This window comes from Budorcas taxicolor, chromosome 14 (assembly GCF_023091745.1).
Source record: "Budorcas taxicolor isolate Tak-1 chromosome 14, Takin1.1, whole genome shotgun sequence".
Lineage (NCBI taxonomy): Eukaryota > Metazoa > Chordata > Mammalia > Artiodactyla > Bovidae > Budorcas > Budorcas taxicolor.
The window spans coordinates 46868571-46881872 of NC_068923.1; the positions used below are offsets into that span (position 1 = coordinate 46868571).

Genomic DNA, 13302 nt, shown 5'->3' on the forward strand with positions numbered 1-13302 from the left:
AAGACATAAGCTTTATAAATAAATACTAAAAATGTGATCATCTGCCACACAAGGAGCTAACTACACTGCCTCAGTGCAGCATTTGCTGTTGTTCCGTCGCTCAGTCGTGTCTGACTCTTTGTGACCCCAGGGACTGCCACACGCCAGGCTCCTCTGTCCATTACTATCTCCCGGAGTTTGCTCAGATTCACGTCCATTGAGTTGGTGATGCCAACCATCTGCTTTTTCTTAAGTTTTGTAATCAAGAAGTCTAGGTGCTCTGACTTTGTTCTTTGTCAAGACTGTTTTGGCTATTCTAGGTCACTTGCATTTCTAAACGAATTTTAGGATCACCTTGTCAGTTTTTTCAAAGAAGCCCCCGGGAATTTTGATGAGGATTGTGTTGAATTTATTGGGGGAGTATGGCCATCCTAATAACATTGTATTCTAATTCATGAACATGAGATGTCTTCTATCTATTTAGGTCTTCTTTAATTTTTATGGGTATTTTGTGGATTTCAGAATATAAGAATATGTTGTGGGTTTCAGAATACAAGTTTTGCAACTCTTTTTGTTAAATCTAATGAAATCTAAGTATTTCATTCTTTCTTGCTAGTATAAATGCAACTGTTCCCTTAATTTCATTTTTGTTCACTGCTAGTATATAGAAATACAACTGATGTTTGCATACAGACATACCTTGTTTTATTGCACTTTGCAGGCATTGCACTTTCTATAAATTGAAGGTTTGTGGCAACCATGAGTCAAATAAATTCATCAGCACCATTTGTCAACAGTATTTGTTCACTTTGTGTCTCTCTACATCACATTTTGATAATTCTCCCAACATTTCAAACCCTCTACCAGCAAAAAGATTATGACTTGCTGAAGGCTCAGATGATGGTCAGCATTTTTAGCAATAATAAAGGGATGTATATTATTTTTAGATGTAATCCTATTGCAAGTCTCCTGACTGAAGGCAGATTCTCTACCACCTGAACCACCAAGGAAGTCCTTAATAGACTCCACTCCAGTACAGTGTAAATAGAGGCTTCCCTGGTGGCTCAGACAATAAAGAATTTGCCTGCAATGCTGGAGGACCTGGATTTGATCCCTGGGTTGGGAAGATCCTTTGAAAAAGGGAATGGCAACCCACTCCATTATTCTTGCCTGGAGAATTCCATGGGTAGAAGAGCCTAGCGGGCTGGAGTCCATGGGGTTGCAAAGAGTCAGACAGGAGTGAGTGACTTTCTTTTTTTTTTTTACACTATAAATATAATTTTTATATGCACTGAGAAACAAAAAAAAAAACTTTGCATGGCTTGCTTTATTGCAATATTTGCTTAACTGCAGATCCTAACCCACAATATCTCTGAGGTATTTCTGTATTAGTCTTATATCTTGCAACCTCACTAAACTCATTTATTGGTTCTAATAATTTTTAGTGTACTCGAAGATCTTTTCTATACAAGACTGGCTAATCTATGAACAAAGATAGTTTTACATCTCTCTTTCAAATCTGAATACCTTTCATTTCATTCCCTTACCCGACTTTTCTGGCTAGAGTCCCCAGTGCAGTGATGAATAGAAGTGCCAAGAGCAGACATCCTGGTCTTGTTCCTGATCTTAAGAGCTACTAAGTATAATATTAGCTGTGGATTTTTTGTAGATGCCCTTTATTGTATTGTTTTTAAACCTCCAATCATTTCAATAGTGGTTAAGTTAAAATTCATTTTTGTGTTATTTATGTTTGGTATAACCCTCAGAAAGCTCATAAAAACATATATTTAATTTAATAGAAAACACTGACTGAGTATATCCTATGTTTTGGCTCTGTTCTAGATTCTGAAGATACTCAGTGAATGAGCTGACAAAAAAACCCTGCCTGCACTGAGTGGATAGTCTACTGTGAGGAAAAGAGACACTAAAAAATACACCAATAACAAAGGAAACTGTAGTGAGTGTTGGAACATAAAACGCACCACAGAGAAAAGTGTCCAGCCTAACAAGGAAAATCAGGAGTCCTGAGAGAGGAGATGCATTTTTAAATGGGGTATACTGGATAAGGTCTCATTGACAAGGGGCCACTTGAACAAAAACCTAGAGGAAAGGAAGTGCAGCATGCAGAGAATAAATGATCGCCCAATTACACACTGTTTTTATCTATCCATCGAAGTGTTTGTGAAGATAATAAGAGATCAGAACATCTTATACTTAGAAGAAAATTCAAAAATTAATGAAAATTAAAAATTCAAAAATTAACTAACTTGTTTGCTGAATGAGACAGCTTAAGCCAGAAAATATAAGAACTTTGGGCAAAGCAGGGACAGTTGAGATGGAAACTGTAACCAGTATGCTATATACTGCTCTCTTTTAACCTAAAGTGCTTCTTTGTTTCAAATGACATGCATATTTCCACAGGTAATGAAATCCACAAAATAACTTTAATGTAACTTTAATGAGAGAAAACATAGCCTAGTAATCTAATGATCTTTTAGTATCTTTGCAGGATATCAAACCTACTGTTAATGAGAATTTAGGCTTCAGAGACCCATTAATGGACTTCCCTGGTGGTACAGTGGATAAAACTCTGCCTGCCAAAGCAGGGGACATGGATTTGATCCCTCCGTGAAGATTTTACATGCCTCAAGGCAACTAAGCCTGCATGCCACAACTGCTGAGCCCATGTGCTTCAGAGCCTGTGCTCCACCACAATAAGAAGCCTGTGCACTGCAACTTGAGAAAAGCCATGAGCAGCAGTGAAGACCTGGTGCAACCAAAAGTAGAAAAATAAAATAAAATATGCAATTCCATTTTTAAAAGTCCATTAATAAATCAATTTTATAAGAACAGCCATTGAGTAGAAAGCAATAGAGAAGAAACAGATGACATGGTTCTTATGCACCTTCCTATTACAATGACAAGCCCCACCAACCAATGAGTCTAAATCTATCAGTAAAACACTAGTCTCTTTCCCTCCCTGTTCAGACCTTATCTACTCTTGATTATGAATAATAAAATCACACATTTTTAAAACAGAGCCTCTCTTTGGAAGGCAACAATAGATCTCAAAAGCTAAAGGAATAAAAAAAATGCAATAAATATTTTAAATTTCACCCCAAATGATACAAGTGAACCAGCAAAGGAAAAATACAGTGTAGCAACAATCAGTGCAATGTACCTTCCAACTAATAGCCAGGGGTGCTCCACCAGGTTCAAAGGTAGCCCTGGATCTTTTCACATTTTTCTTTTCACCAGAATGAAGGATATGCAAGGCACCTGGGTTTCCAGGTAGCGCAGTGATAAAGAATCCGCCTGCCAATGCAGGAGCCACAGGAGATGCAGGTTTGATTCCTCGGTAGGAAAGATGCCCTGGAGAAGGAAATGGCAACCAACTCCAGTATTCTTGCCTGGGAAATCCCATGGACAGAGGAGCCTGACAGGCTACAGTCCATGGGGTTGCAGAGTTGGACACAACTGAGCGACTGAGCACACACAGGCACACACAGGCATACGCCAAATGAAGTCGTTTTTCAGTCAAAACTGGAGAGGAGGAGCTGACATCTTAGACAACTGGGTGGAAACTGAACGCAACCATTAAACATGGAGAAGTGGAGAGAATTTTAAAAAGAAGGCAATTTAACAGGTGCAACTCAAGTTTCAGCCTGTTAGAGCAGACAAGAACATTGTGTTTTAGTATTAATATTTACTAGCATGTGTTTTAGAGCTTACTAACATTTTCAAAATTATTCCCATATAATATGAAATTAATTATTTGGGTTTTTTGTCTGGTATCATAGAACCACAGAATCGGAAGTTGCAGCAGAGATTGCTATATACCTCCTGATGATGACCCTTCGTTCTTAAAGGTTCTGACCCTTTAAGATGGGCTCAGAGCACCTACCATAAGGTAAAATTCTCCACTGGGCAGATATTTTATATGAACACAAAGTTTCTATTGACACCTTGTTCCAAGATTCTTGGGAATCTGATCTAAAAACAAAAACTTATCTACTATTAGCTATCAGCACTAGAATTGCACCTGATGTTTCTATAATACTTGCTGCTGCTGCTGGTAAGTTGCTTCAGTCATGTCTGACTCTGTGTGACCCCACAGACAGCAGCCCACTAGGCTCTCCCATCCCTGGGATTCTGCAGGCAAGAACACTGGAGTAGGTTGCCATTTCCTTCTCCAATGCAGAAAAGTGAAAAGTGAAAGTGAAATTGTTCAGTCGTGTCTGACTCTTAGCGACCCCATGGACTGCAGCCTACCAGGCTCCTCCATCCATGGGATTTTCCAGGCAAGAGTACTGGAGTGGGTTCCACTGCCCTCTCCACCACAATACTTGAGGCAACTGTAAAGTTGCTTCCTTAATTATTTTAATCATACTCCCTAAAAATCTTCAGTTATTGTGTAGAATGCTTTGCCCAGTGAAGTTAATGACTTCATTCAAAAAACAAAAGTTAAGTACAAATTGACAGTTTGCTGATATATATACAATATATATCTTGTAACTACGGCTATAAACCCATTGATTACATGAATAACTATCTCTAAGAACAAGGTTGAAAAAAGAACAATAACAAAAAATTTTTAATGTCACAAAAACAGATGTTCTACTGGAAAATTTTATCGAAGGATATGGACATTTACACAGCTGCTCCGTAACCGAACAAGTCCACCAAATTCAGCTGCATTTCCAAAAGGGTTTGGTATATCCATAGAATATATTTCAAGAAAATTTAGGAAAGATGGAACAAAATAATATTGACCTACTGTACACAAAACAACTATACACGAATTATTCCTTGTTCAGGTAAGATAAGTATGCACCTATAATGTTTTTAAATATCTTTTTAAATCAAACAACCAACAGGAATTATGGTCATCTTTATTGCAAACAGAGATATAACAAAAATTTCAATACAATGACTTGAAAAAAATTAACCATTAGCCTGAAATCTAATCTATCTAATAGTAATAAATGTAAGTGAGCCCATGTTCTACCCTATGGCCAATGGAAAGATGCCATAACGGGAAGTTGAACCCAGCAGCAAAACAAATTTTCTGTGGTCCATGATGAGATGGTTCAGGTTACAAAAGAACATTACTCCAACTTCTAATAATGTCAAAGCACATGTCTCATTGTTTAGTTGAAGAGAGTAAGTTATTTCCTGTCTGTGTGGTAGTAACTATATTCTGGTTATACTTAAGGGCCAAGATATTCACTAGGTCTGGACATGCCTTTTACAAGTTTGCAGCATCTCAGAGGAAATGAGAAATTGGGCAAGAGCTGGGTGTTAGGACAGTTTGTCTCCAGCCCCAGTTTGTCACTACCAATGAGGCCATGAATCCTTCAATTAGTGCCTGTACCTTTTATTTATCTATCAACAAAACAAGTAATATTATACTCCAGCCTCTACTTTCCTCTCCTCCTCATCTTTTTCAGTAATAATCCTGGTTCTGGGACTTCTCTGGTAGTTCAGTGGTTAAGAATCCACCTTCCAGTGCAGGGGACATAGGTTTGATCCTTGGTCGGGGAACTAAGATCCCACATGCAATGGGGCATCTAAGCCCACGAGTCACAGCTGCTGAGCCCACGTGCTCTGGAGTTTTCAAGCCACAGCTAGAGTAACCCATACACCACAGCAAAATGCCCATGTGCCACAGCTAAGACCCAACAGAGCCAAATAAATACATATTAAAATAATGACAATCCTGGTTCTCCTGTCCTATTGTGGAGAATGAAATACTTGGTAAATGGAGATGAAATCCAGGGTTGTTCTCATTATTAATATTTATGTTGCTCTTTACACTTAGTAAGTCACTTTTAAACTTTTTAAAATTTCAAAAAGCCCAGTTAAATAGCTGTGATTACACCAGCTATTAAATAGCTATGATTCGCAGCTAGTAAAACTGAGGCTAGAGAAATTAGTTAACTCACCCAAGGTTACATGGTGAATAAATAGCAGAGGCAGGTCTTGAACCCATACCTATGACTCCAAAATCCATCACCTTTCTCTTCTAAGATGTTGACTCACTACAAAGTGGGTAGGGATCACCTCACTTCAGCAGGGTATGAACTTTTACAGGACCACACTCAGTAAAAATGTCTGGAGTTTTTAAAAGGAGAAATTTAATCATCAACCTACCTTACTCTTTGACAGTCCCTCCAAAAAAGAGCAAAAAGCATGGCAATTCAACATCAGTTCTGTCACAAGTACCAAAGGAAGAAAAAAAATCAGTATATCTATAAAAGAAATTTAAAGCGCCAGGAAAAGATATTACATACATCCAAAGTGAAATGGCAAGACACTAGCTTGAATGCCTAGAAAAAGAAGTTGCTCACAAAGATCAGAGGACTTTGTGTAGAGGAGACACTGGGGTGTCAGTCAGTTGCTCTTTGGTGAAAGGTGGCCTAATTAAACCCCTTATTCCAAAGATGAGACTGAGGACTGAAGAGGTTACCATTTGTTGTTGTTTTTGTTTAGTCGATAAGTTGTGTCTGACTCTTTTGCTAACCCATGGACTGTAGCCCACCGGGCTCCTCTGTCCATGGAATTTTCAAAGTGAGAATACTAGAGCCATTTCCTACTCCAGGGGACATTCCTGGTCCAGGGATCGAACCAGAGTCCCTTGCATCTTCTGCACTGGCAAGCGGATTCTTGACTGCTGTGCCACCTGGGAAGCCCTCATAAAGTGGGCACTGCAGTTATTACTAACAGCTACTTCCCAGCCACAGTGCTAAGAACACCATCTACATGCCCTCATTTAATCATCACAACCTGTAACTCTCATAAAAATTAAGGAACTTGTCTGGGAACACAAGCAGCCCATTGGGGTCACTAGACGGTAAGGTCCTTGAGGGTGGGATCCCTCTGTGTTCTCATCATAGTGTTTCCAGCAACTGGCACAGTGTCAGACCCATAGAAGAAGCTTTTCTGAATGTCCTTCGTTGTATTGTTTTGACTTTCAAATCATATAAATGTCTTCCATAATTTAAAAAACCAAATTTAACTTAAAAATCAAAAAATAGAAAAAAAAATAGTATTAGTCACTCAGTCCTGTCAAACTTTTTGCGACTCCATGATGGACTGCAGCCCATCAGGCTTCTCTATCCGTGGGATTCTCTAGGTAAAACAACTGGAGTGGGTTGCCATTTATGCATATATATGGAATCTAGAAAAATGGTACTGATGAACCTAGTAGAGAACAGACTTGTGGGCATAGTGAGGAAAGGAGAGGGTAGGACGAATTGGGAAAGTAGTATTGACATATACACACAATCATGTGTAAAACAGATAGCTAGTGGGAAGCTGCTAAATAACACAAGGAGCCCAGTCTGGTGCTCAATGATGCCCGAGAGAGGCGGGATGAGGGGAGGGGAGGGAGGGATGCTATATATATATAATTATGACTGATTCTCATTGTTCTATGGCAGAAACCAACACAAAACTGTAAAGCAGCTTTCAGCCAATTAAAAAAAATTAAAATAAATTGTTTTATTTACAAATGAAAAAATAAAGAAATCCTAAAAAACTAAAAACAAATTAAAGCAAATAATTTCCACAGCATATCAGGTTGTGGCCATAACCAAACAGAGAGGAATTATTTCAAATAACTTTAGGCCACAGTATTTTGCAAATCCCTAACAGATAGCCTATGGACAGAAAGAACCACAGAGACACCTAAAACTGTGTCATATTTCATGATAACAATACTGATAGATGATTTGAAACCATTATACTCAAACTCATGCTCACACACATACACATATGGATAAAGTAATATGTAAAAGTCATTAGGAAGAAAAATTTTCAATACTAGAGCAAAAAGATGTATCAAAGAAGTGTCAACTTGTATTCTTAACAACTGAAGCAGAAATATCACATAACTTCATAATTTGCTTTCCTCTTTTTATTTAAAAAACAAAAGGCCTACAAACAACAACTTGTAACAATGATCACCCCAGTGCTCAGAGGGTGACCTCCAAAGATCATTTATTCTAAAAGGAACAAGGACTCCTTGGAGAAGTGTGACTGATCCCAGGTCTAGGGCAGAAAACCATAAAGACTACTGAGGTTGTTCCAAAGGATATACAGATGCTAACTTGAAGGGGCTCCCAGAGGCCAAGGACTGCACAATTGGAACATCAAAAAGAATAATGACTGCAGTGGATTAAAGCACAACAAACATATAAAAAGCCATGCATTCACTATGTTTTCTTAAATTTACTGGTCACTATACAAATTTGCTAGAATAAAATTTTTGATTCTGTTGCTGCTGCTGCTAAGTTGCTTCAGTCATGTCCGACTCTATGTGACCCCATAGACAGAAGCCCACCAGGCTCCCCCGTCCCTGGGATTCTCCAGGCAACAACACTGGAGTGGGTGGCCATTTCCTTCTCCAGGTAAATAAAGCTAACGAATCACAAAAGAAATAACGGTCACTTGGAGAACTGGCCAAACAGGAGGCTGGTCATTTGGTAAATTGATTTAGAGAAATTCAGAGAGAGACAGAAAGACTTCCCTGGTGGTTCAGTGGCTAAGACTCCAAGCTCCCATTGCAGGGGGCCTCGGTTAGAGCTCTGGTCAGGTAACTAGATCCTGCAAGCCACAGCTGAGATCCAGCACAGCCAAGAAATAAAAATAAATATTAAGAAAAAGAGAGAGAGAGACAGAGAAAGAAGAGAGAGAGAGAGACTGAGAGACAGAGATAGGAAAATGGATTCATGATGCATTACACCATGAATTTCCCTCCTCAGCATCTTCTGCCCATCTCCTGCCCTAGAAGGTTTCTGCCACTTTATTCCTATGATCAAGACTGAAAATAGTCACTCCATATAATTTCATTTGAATGTATTACTCCTCTTACCAGATGAGATTTAACAAAATGCCTTCGAATTGCTACTCTAAATTAGACTAACAGAAAGTTTGTTTCAAATCAGAAAATCTAACAAAACTCTTCAATGGGGATTTAAATTCAACAGGATCTTACAACATGCAAAGGTTTTACTGACCATCTATGACTGTATGCCAAATTATTTAAGATATCATTATCTCATTGAACTTCTGTTAGTAGGTTTGGGAGAGGATCGCTCACATTTTACAAATGAGAAACTGAGACAGAGCAGTTAAGTGACGTGGCTAAAATCATGCACTGAATGAAGTGACAGATGGAATTCCAAGAGAAATCCATGAACTACCTCTGGTTGCCCACAGCAAAGAAAAAGAGATCAAAGGATGCTGGACATAGCCAAAGTTTGTGGTGATGCAACATTACTAAAAATACCCCAGTGATGAATTGCTTATTAACTATTTCCCTTGTAAGAAAATCACATGACTCTACAGGAATGTAAGAATAAGTTTATTTGGTACATGTGGCCTTGGGAAAATTATTTCATCTAAGATTCTGGAGCAGGAAGAAGTCATCAAATTCATTCCAGTCCAAATTATTGTTTTCTAGATTAGAAACATACCCAGAGAGAAACACTTGACAGCCTAAAGTCAGTGAATTAGCAGCATGAGGGTAAAGGTATTAGCCACCTTAGATACCACCATTGCCCTGCCGCAGTGGGCGGGGGGGGGGGGGGGGGGGGTGGGGGGGGGTGGGGGGGGGGTAGCGGGTGGAGCTTCAGTAGTAAAGAGTCCAACAGCCAGTGAAGCAGACTCGGGCTCAATCCCTGGTCCAGAATCCTACATGCCGAGGAGCCGGTGTATCACAACTACTGAGCCTGGGCTCTAGAGCCAAGGAGCCACAACTGCTGAAGCCCTGGTGCCCCAGAGCCCATGCTCTGCAACAAGAGAAGCCCTGCAATGAGAGGCCCAGGCACTATGAGCAGAGAGTAGTGCCTGCTTGCAAGCAAGCAGCTCCCGCTTGCTGCAGTTAAAGAAAAGCCCGTGCACCAGTGAAGACTAAGCGCAGCCAAATAAATAAATAAAGCCTGGTTAAAGCCATTTCTCCTCCATGAAACGCAACTCACACTAACCCACAGCTTCCACTGATTTATTTAAGCAGCTTTGTCTAAACTTACTTCATAAGCTCACTCTCTCTCTCTTCCCAGATCTATAAGAAACTTAAGGTTCAAGTTTGAGTCTTTTTATTTCCCCCTACCTGCTAACACACACACACACACACATACAGAGCACAGTGCCATAGTACTCAGAGTGCTCAATGACTATGCAAAGGGGCAAGTGAGCAAAAGCCAGTCTTTTGATACATGTATGGAGCCTCACCTCCACCATATAACACAACAAAACAAACTGCTATGGAGGGGGCGAGGAATTTTTTTTAATGAAAAAAGAACTTTAACTCGAAAACTTTGTCAGAGGAGAAATTAAAACTACTTTTAGATTCACCTTCAGATACATTTCTTCATTCTCCAAGTTACTTATATGCATAGAAAGGGATTTAAATACAAAACATTTAACAAGTTCTTAAAAAATACAGATCTCTGCTTGGAGAGTAAGAAGGATTCAATCCTTACAAATTTAAAAAGTCAAGGTGAGTTTTAAAAAGAATTTTCAGCCCTGTTTAGCCATATTGTAATGACAAGCCATCCACTATTCTTAATCAGAGTATCTCTTGAAAGTGCAGAAGTTAATACTCAGTCTTATGACCACTATGGACTGAAGCCCGCCAGGCTCCTCTGTCCATGGGATTTCCCGGGCAAGAATACTGGAGTGGGTTGCCATTCCCTTCTCCAGGAGACTTTCTTAACTATTATTATTTTTTATCTGTCTGGAAAGGAAGGAAAAAGTATGTGAGCTAGAAATGAAAGGCCTTTTATCAAAATACCAAAGACTACCAAACACTGTATAAACTGCATTGGTAAGGATAAAAAAAAAACTTGCTGTTGATGAAACCAGAGTGGCACTGGCACAGTGTGATACTGCTCCTTTAACCCAGATGTTAAAACACAGGATGAACAAATTTCATGATTTAGTTCTTATACCCTCTTTACCCAGGTGGTCACATCCAGTGACCACTGCCTTGACCACATACCACTGTGGAACTCTGCAACCAAACACCCCCTTTATTCTATTTCTCCACAGAAGTTATCTATCTAGTCTCTGACTGGACCAGTAATTAAGAGATGGCCTTGGTCAATATACACTCAACATGCATCAGTTCCAACCCAGCTCATCACTGGACCACTGCCCAGGAGACCTTGAGATCAAAATGGTCCATCTGGAGGCAAATGGGATGATCTAGACATCTCTGCTCCCTCCTCACTAGAATTTTCTGACATGTGCCCTGGGAAACACTGTTCATGAGAATGAATGCCTTTAAAAAAAAAAAAAAAAAGCCAGATTCCATGGTCAAATAAATGTGGGAGAGACCATACTCGGAACCCTCCTTTGGGAGTTCACAATGCACATTGGTATACTGCTGTTGTGTAATTGCTAAGTCAAGTCTGACTCTTTTGCAACCCCATAGACTGTAGCCCACCAGGCTCCCCCTTGGGATTTCCCAGGCAAAAATACTGGAGTTGCCATTTTCCTCCTCCAAGGGTTCTTAGGGTTATGGAAAGTCCAACAGCAAAGAACTCTGTAGTATTTTAATTCAGCAAGCCCTAAATTTATTTGACTATGAACCTTCTTTCCAGTAACACCTTTAATATTTAAATACAGAGTAGGAAATGCTGAGATTACATTCGACAGTTACATAGCTTCAGATCTAACTACGAGACCACTCATGGTTTCCCTATGCAAGAATTGTTGCTCAACAAAGGTTAGTGTAGGGATTTCCCTGGTGGTCCAGTGGCTAAGAATCCAGCTTCCATTGTAGGGGACATGGGTTCAATCCCTGGTCAGGGAACTGAGATCCCACATGCCCTGGGGCAATTAAGCCCAACCATACTGTGACAAAGACCCAACACAGCCAATAATTAATCAATTTTCTTTTTTTAAGACAAAGGATGAAGGTGTGCTCAGTCACTTTGGTAGTGTCCAACTCTTTGCAACTCTATGGACTACAGCCCCCAGAGTTAGAGTAGGAATTAAACTAGAAATGCGATGTTCAGGATATCTGAAAACCAAATTACAATGTAATCTATAAATTTTACCCTAATGTAAGGAAAACATATATTTCTTTAAAACCAACAGAAAAAAAAATTATAGGTGACAATTACAAGGTCCAAAGAAGTATACTCTTTATAAAAAGATTTGTTATGATGGGCCTACAACTCAATATGCATGTCTTTTTATTGGCAAAGTGAAATATGGAACAAAATGATTACTCAAATAATTCAAGTCAACTGCTCTTTCTACAAATAATATAATTCTGTTTGTTAATTTAATCCAAGCTTCCTGGGTTTGAATGTGGACATGGAGGAGAAAGTGGGAGCCAAGGCCATCAGTAAAGTTCTTGCAATTCTCCACTTAACTGCTTAAATGCACTTTATTAACAAATAAAGCCTTAGGTACAGTTATTTGATCACCTTTGAAACCACTAAGAAAATACCCAGAATATTCTATGGTATAATACACTGAAAATCCCAATATCTGAGAATTCATGTTCCCACATTACTGAGAACCCAATTTACTGTGAGAAGAAAGCTCTGATCACTGGATGCTATGGGTCCCTGTACCAAAATCTTCTAAAAATCAATTTCCTCAAACATAAAACATCACCTGAGACAAAATTTATAGATTTCCTTTCTAACTTCAAGTACCTCCAGTAATAGAATTAAAATCTGCTCACATTTAGGAAGAGAAAATCCTGATACCATGAAATTGATCTCTATTTCAGATTATCAAATTTTTTCAATTGAACATTGTCAGACTCATGTCAACCCATAAAAAAGATTTGTTCAGGTTTAAGTTTGAACACTTTGCCTATTTTATTCTTTCAAACTGAGAATCTTAAAAACACAAGTATGAAAAGTTCTCCCTTTTCCAAAACACAGCTGGTAAAAATGTCACACAGTAACACAATCTGAATCAAAGAGAAAACATTCAAAGACTTCCACCTCCTAAAATCTGAAGGGGGAAGGTTGCTGTTCATGAACTTGAATTTTAACAGTTTAATGTTAGAACGAACTTTGTCTTCACTCATTGCATTTTAGTTTAGTGGTCAAAAAATGATCATGGTTTCAAGGAGTTCTAATGGCAGTGCCTTACCAGTGTAGATGCTGGCATTGGAAGCTGGAATACCAAACTGTGACTCGATGAACTTGGGGATGAAGGTAATGAAAGCAGTTACAATGGCACTCTCAGCTGTGTATGACAAACTCACAAAAAGGAATGTCATGTTGCTTAAGATCCTGACAGCTGCTCTTGGTAGGTCTACAAAATGACAAAAATGACAAATGAATGTTA

General features: G+C 39.0%; 1 protein-coding gene across 1 annotated transcript in view; it reads right to left on the bottom strand.

Moving 5' to 3' along the window:
- The window catches only part of SLCO5A1 (solute carrier organic anion transporter family member 5A1), a 142625-nt gene that overhangs the window by 43565 nt on the left and 85758 nt on the right, over positions 1 to 13302 (bottom strand). Inside the window, exon 4 of the mRNA XM_052651859.1 lies at positions 13105 to 13269. Within this exon, the coding sequence (XP_052507819.1) occupies positions 13105 to 13269 (165 nt within the window). The remainder of the gene's footprint in view (positions 1 to 13104; positions 13270 to 13302) is intronic.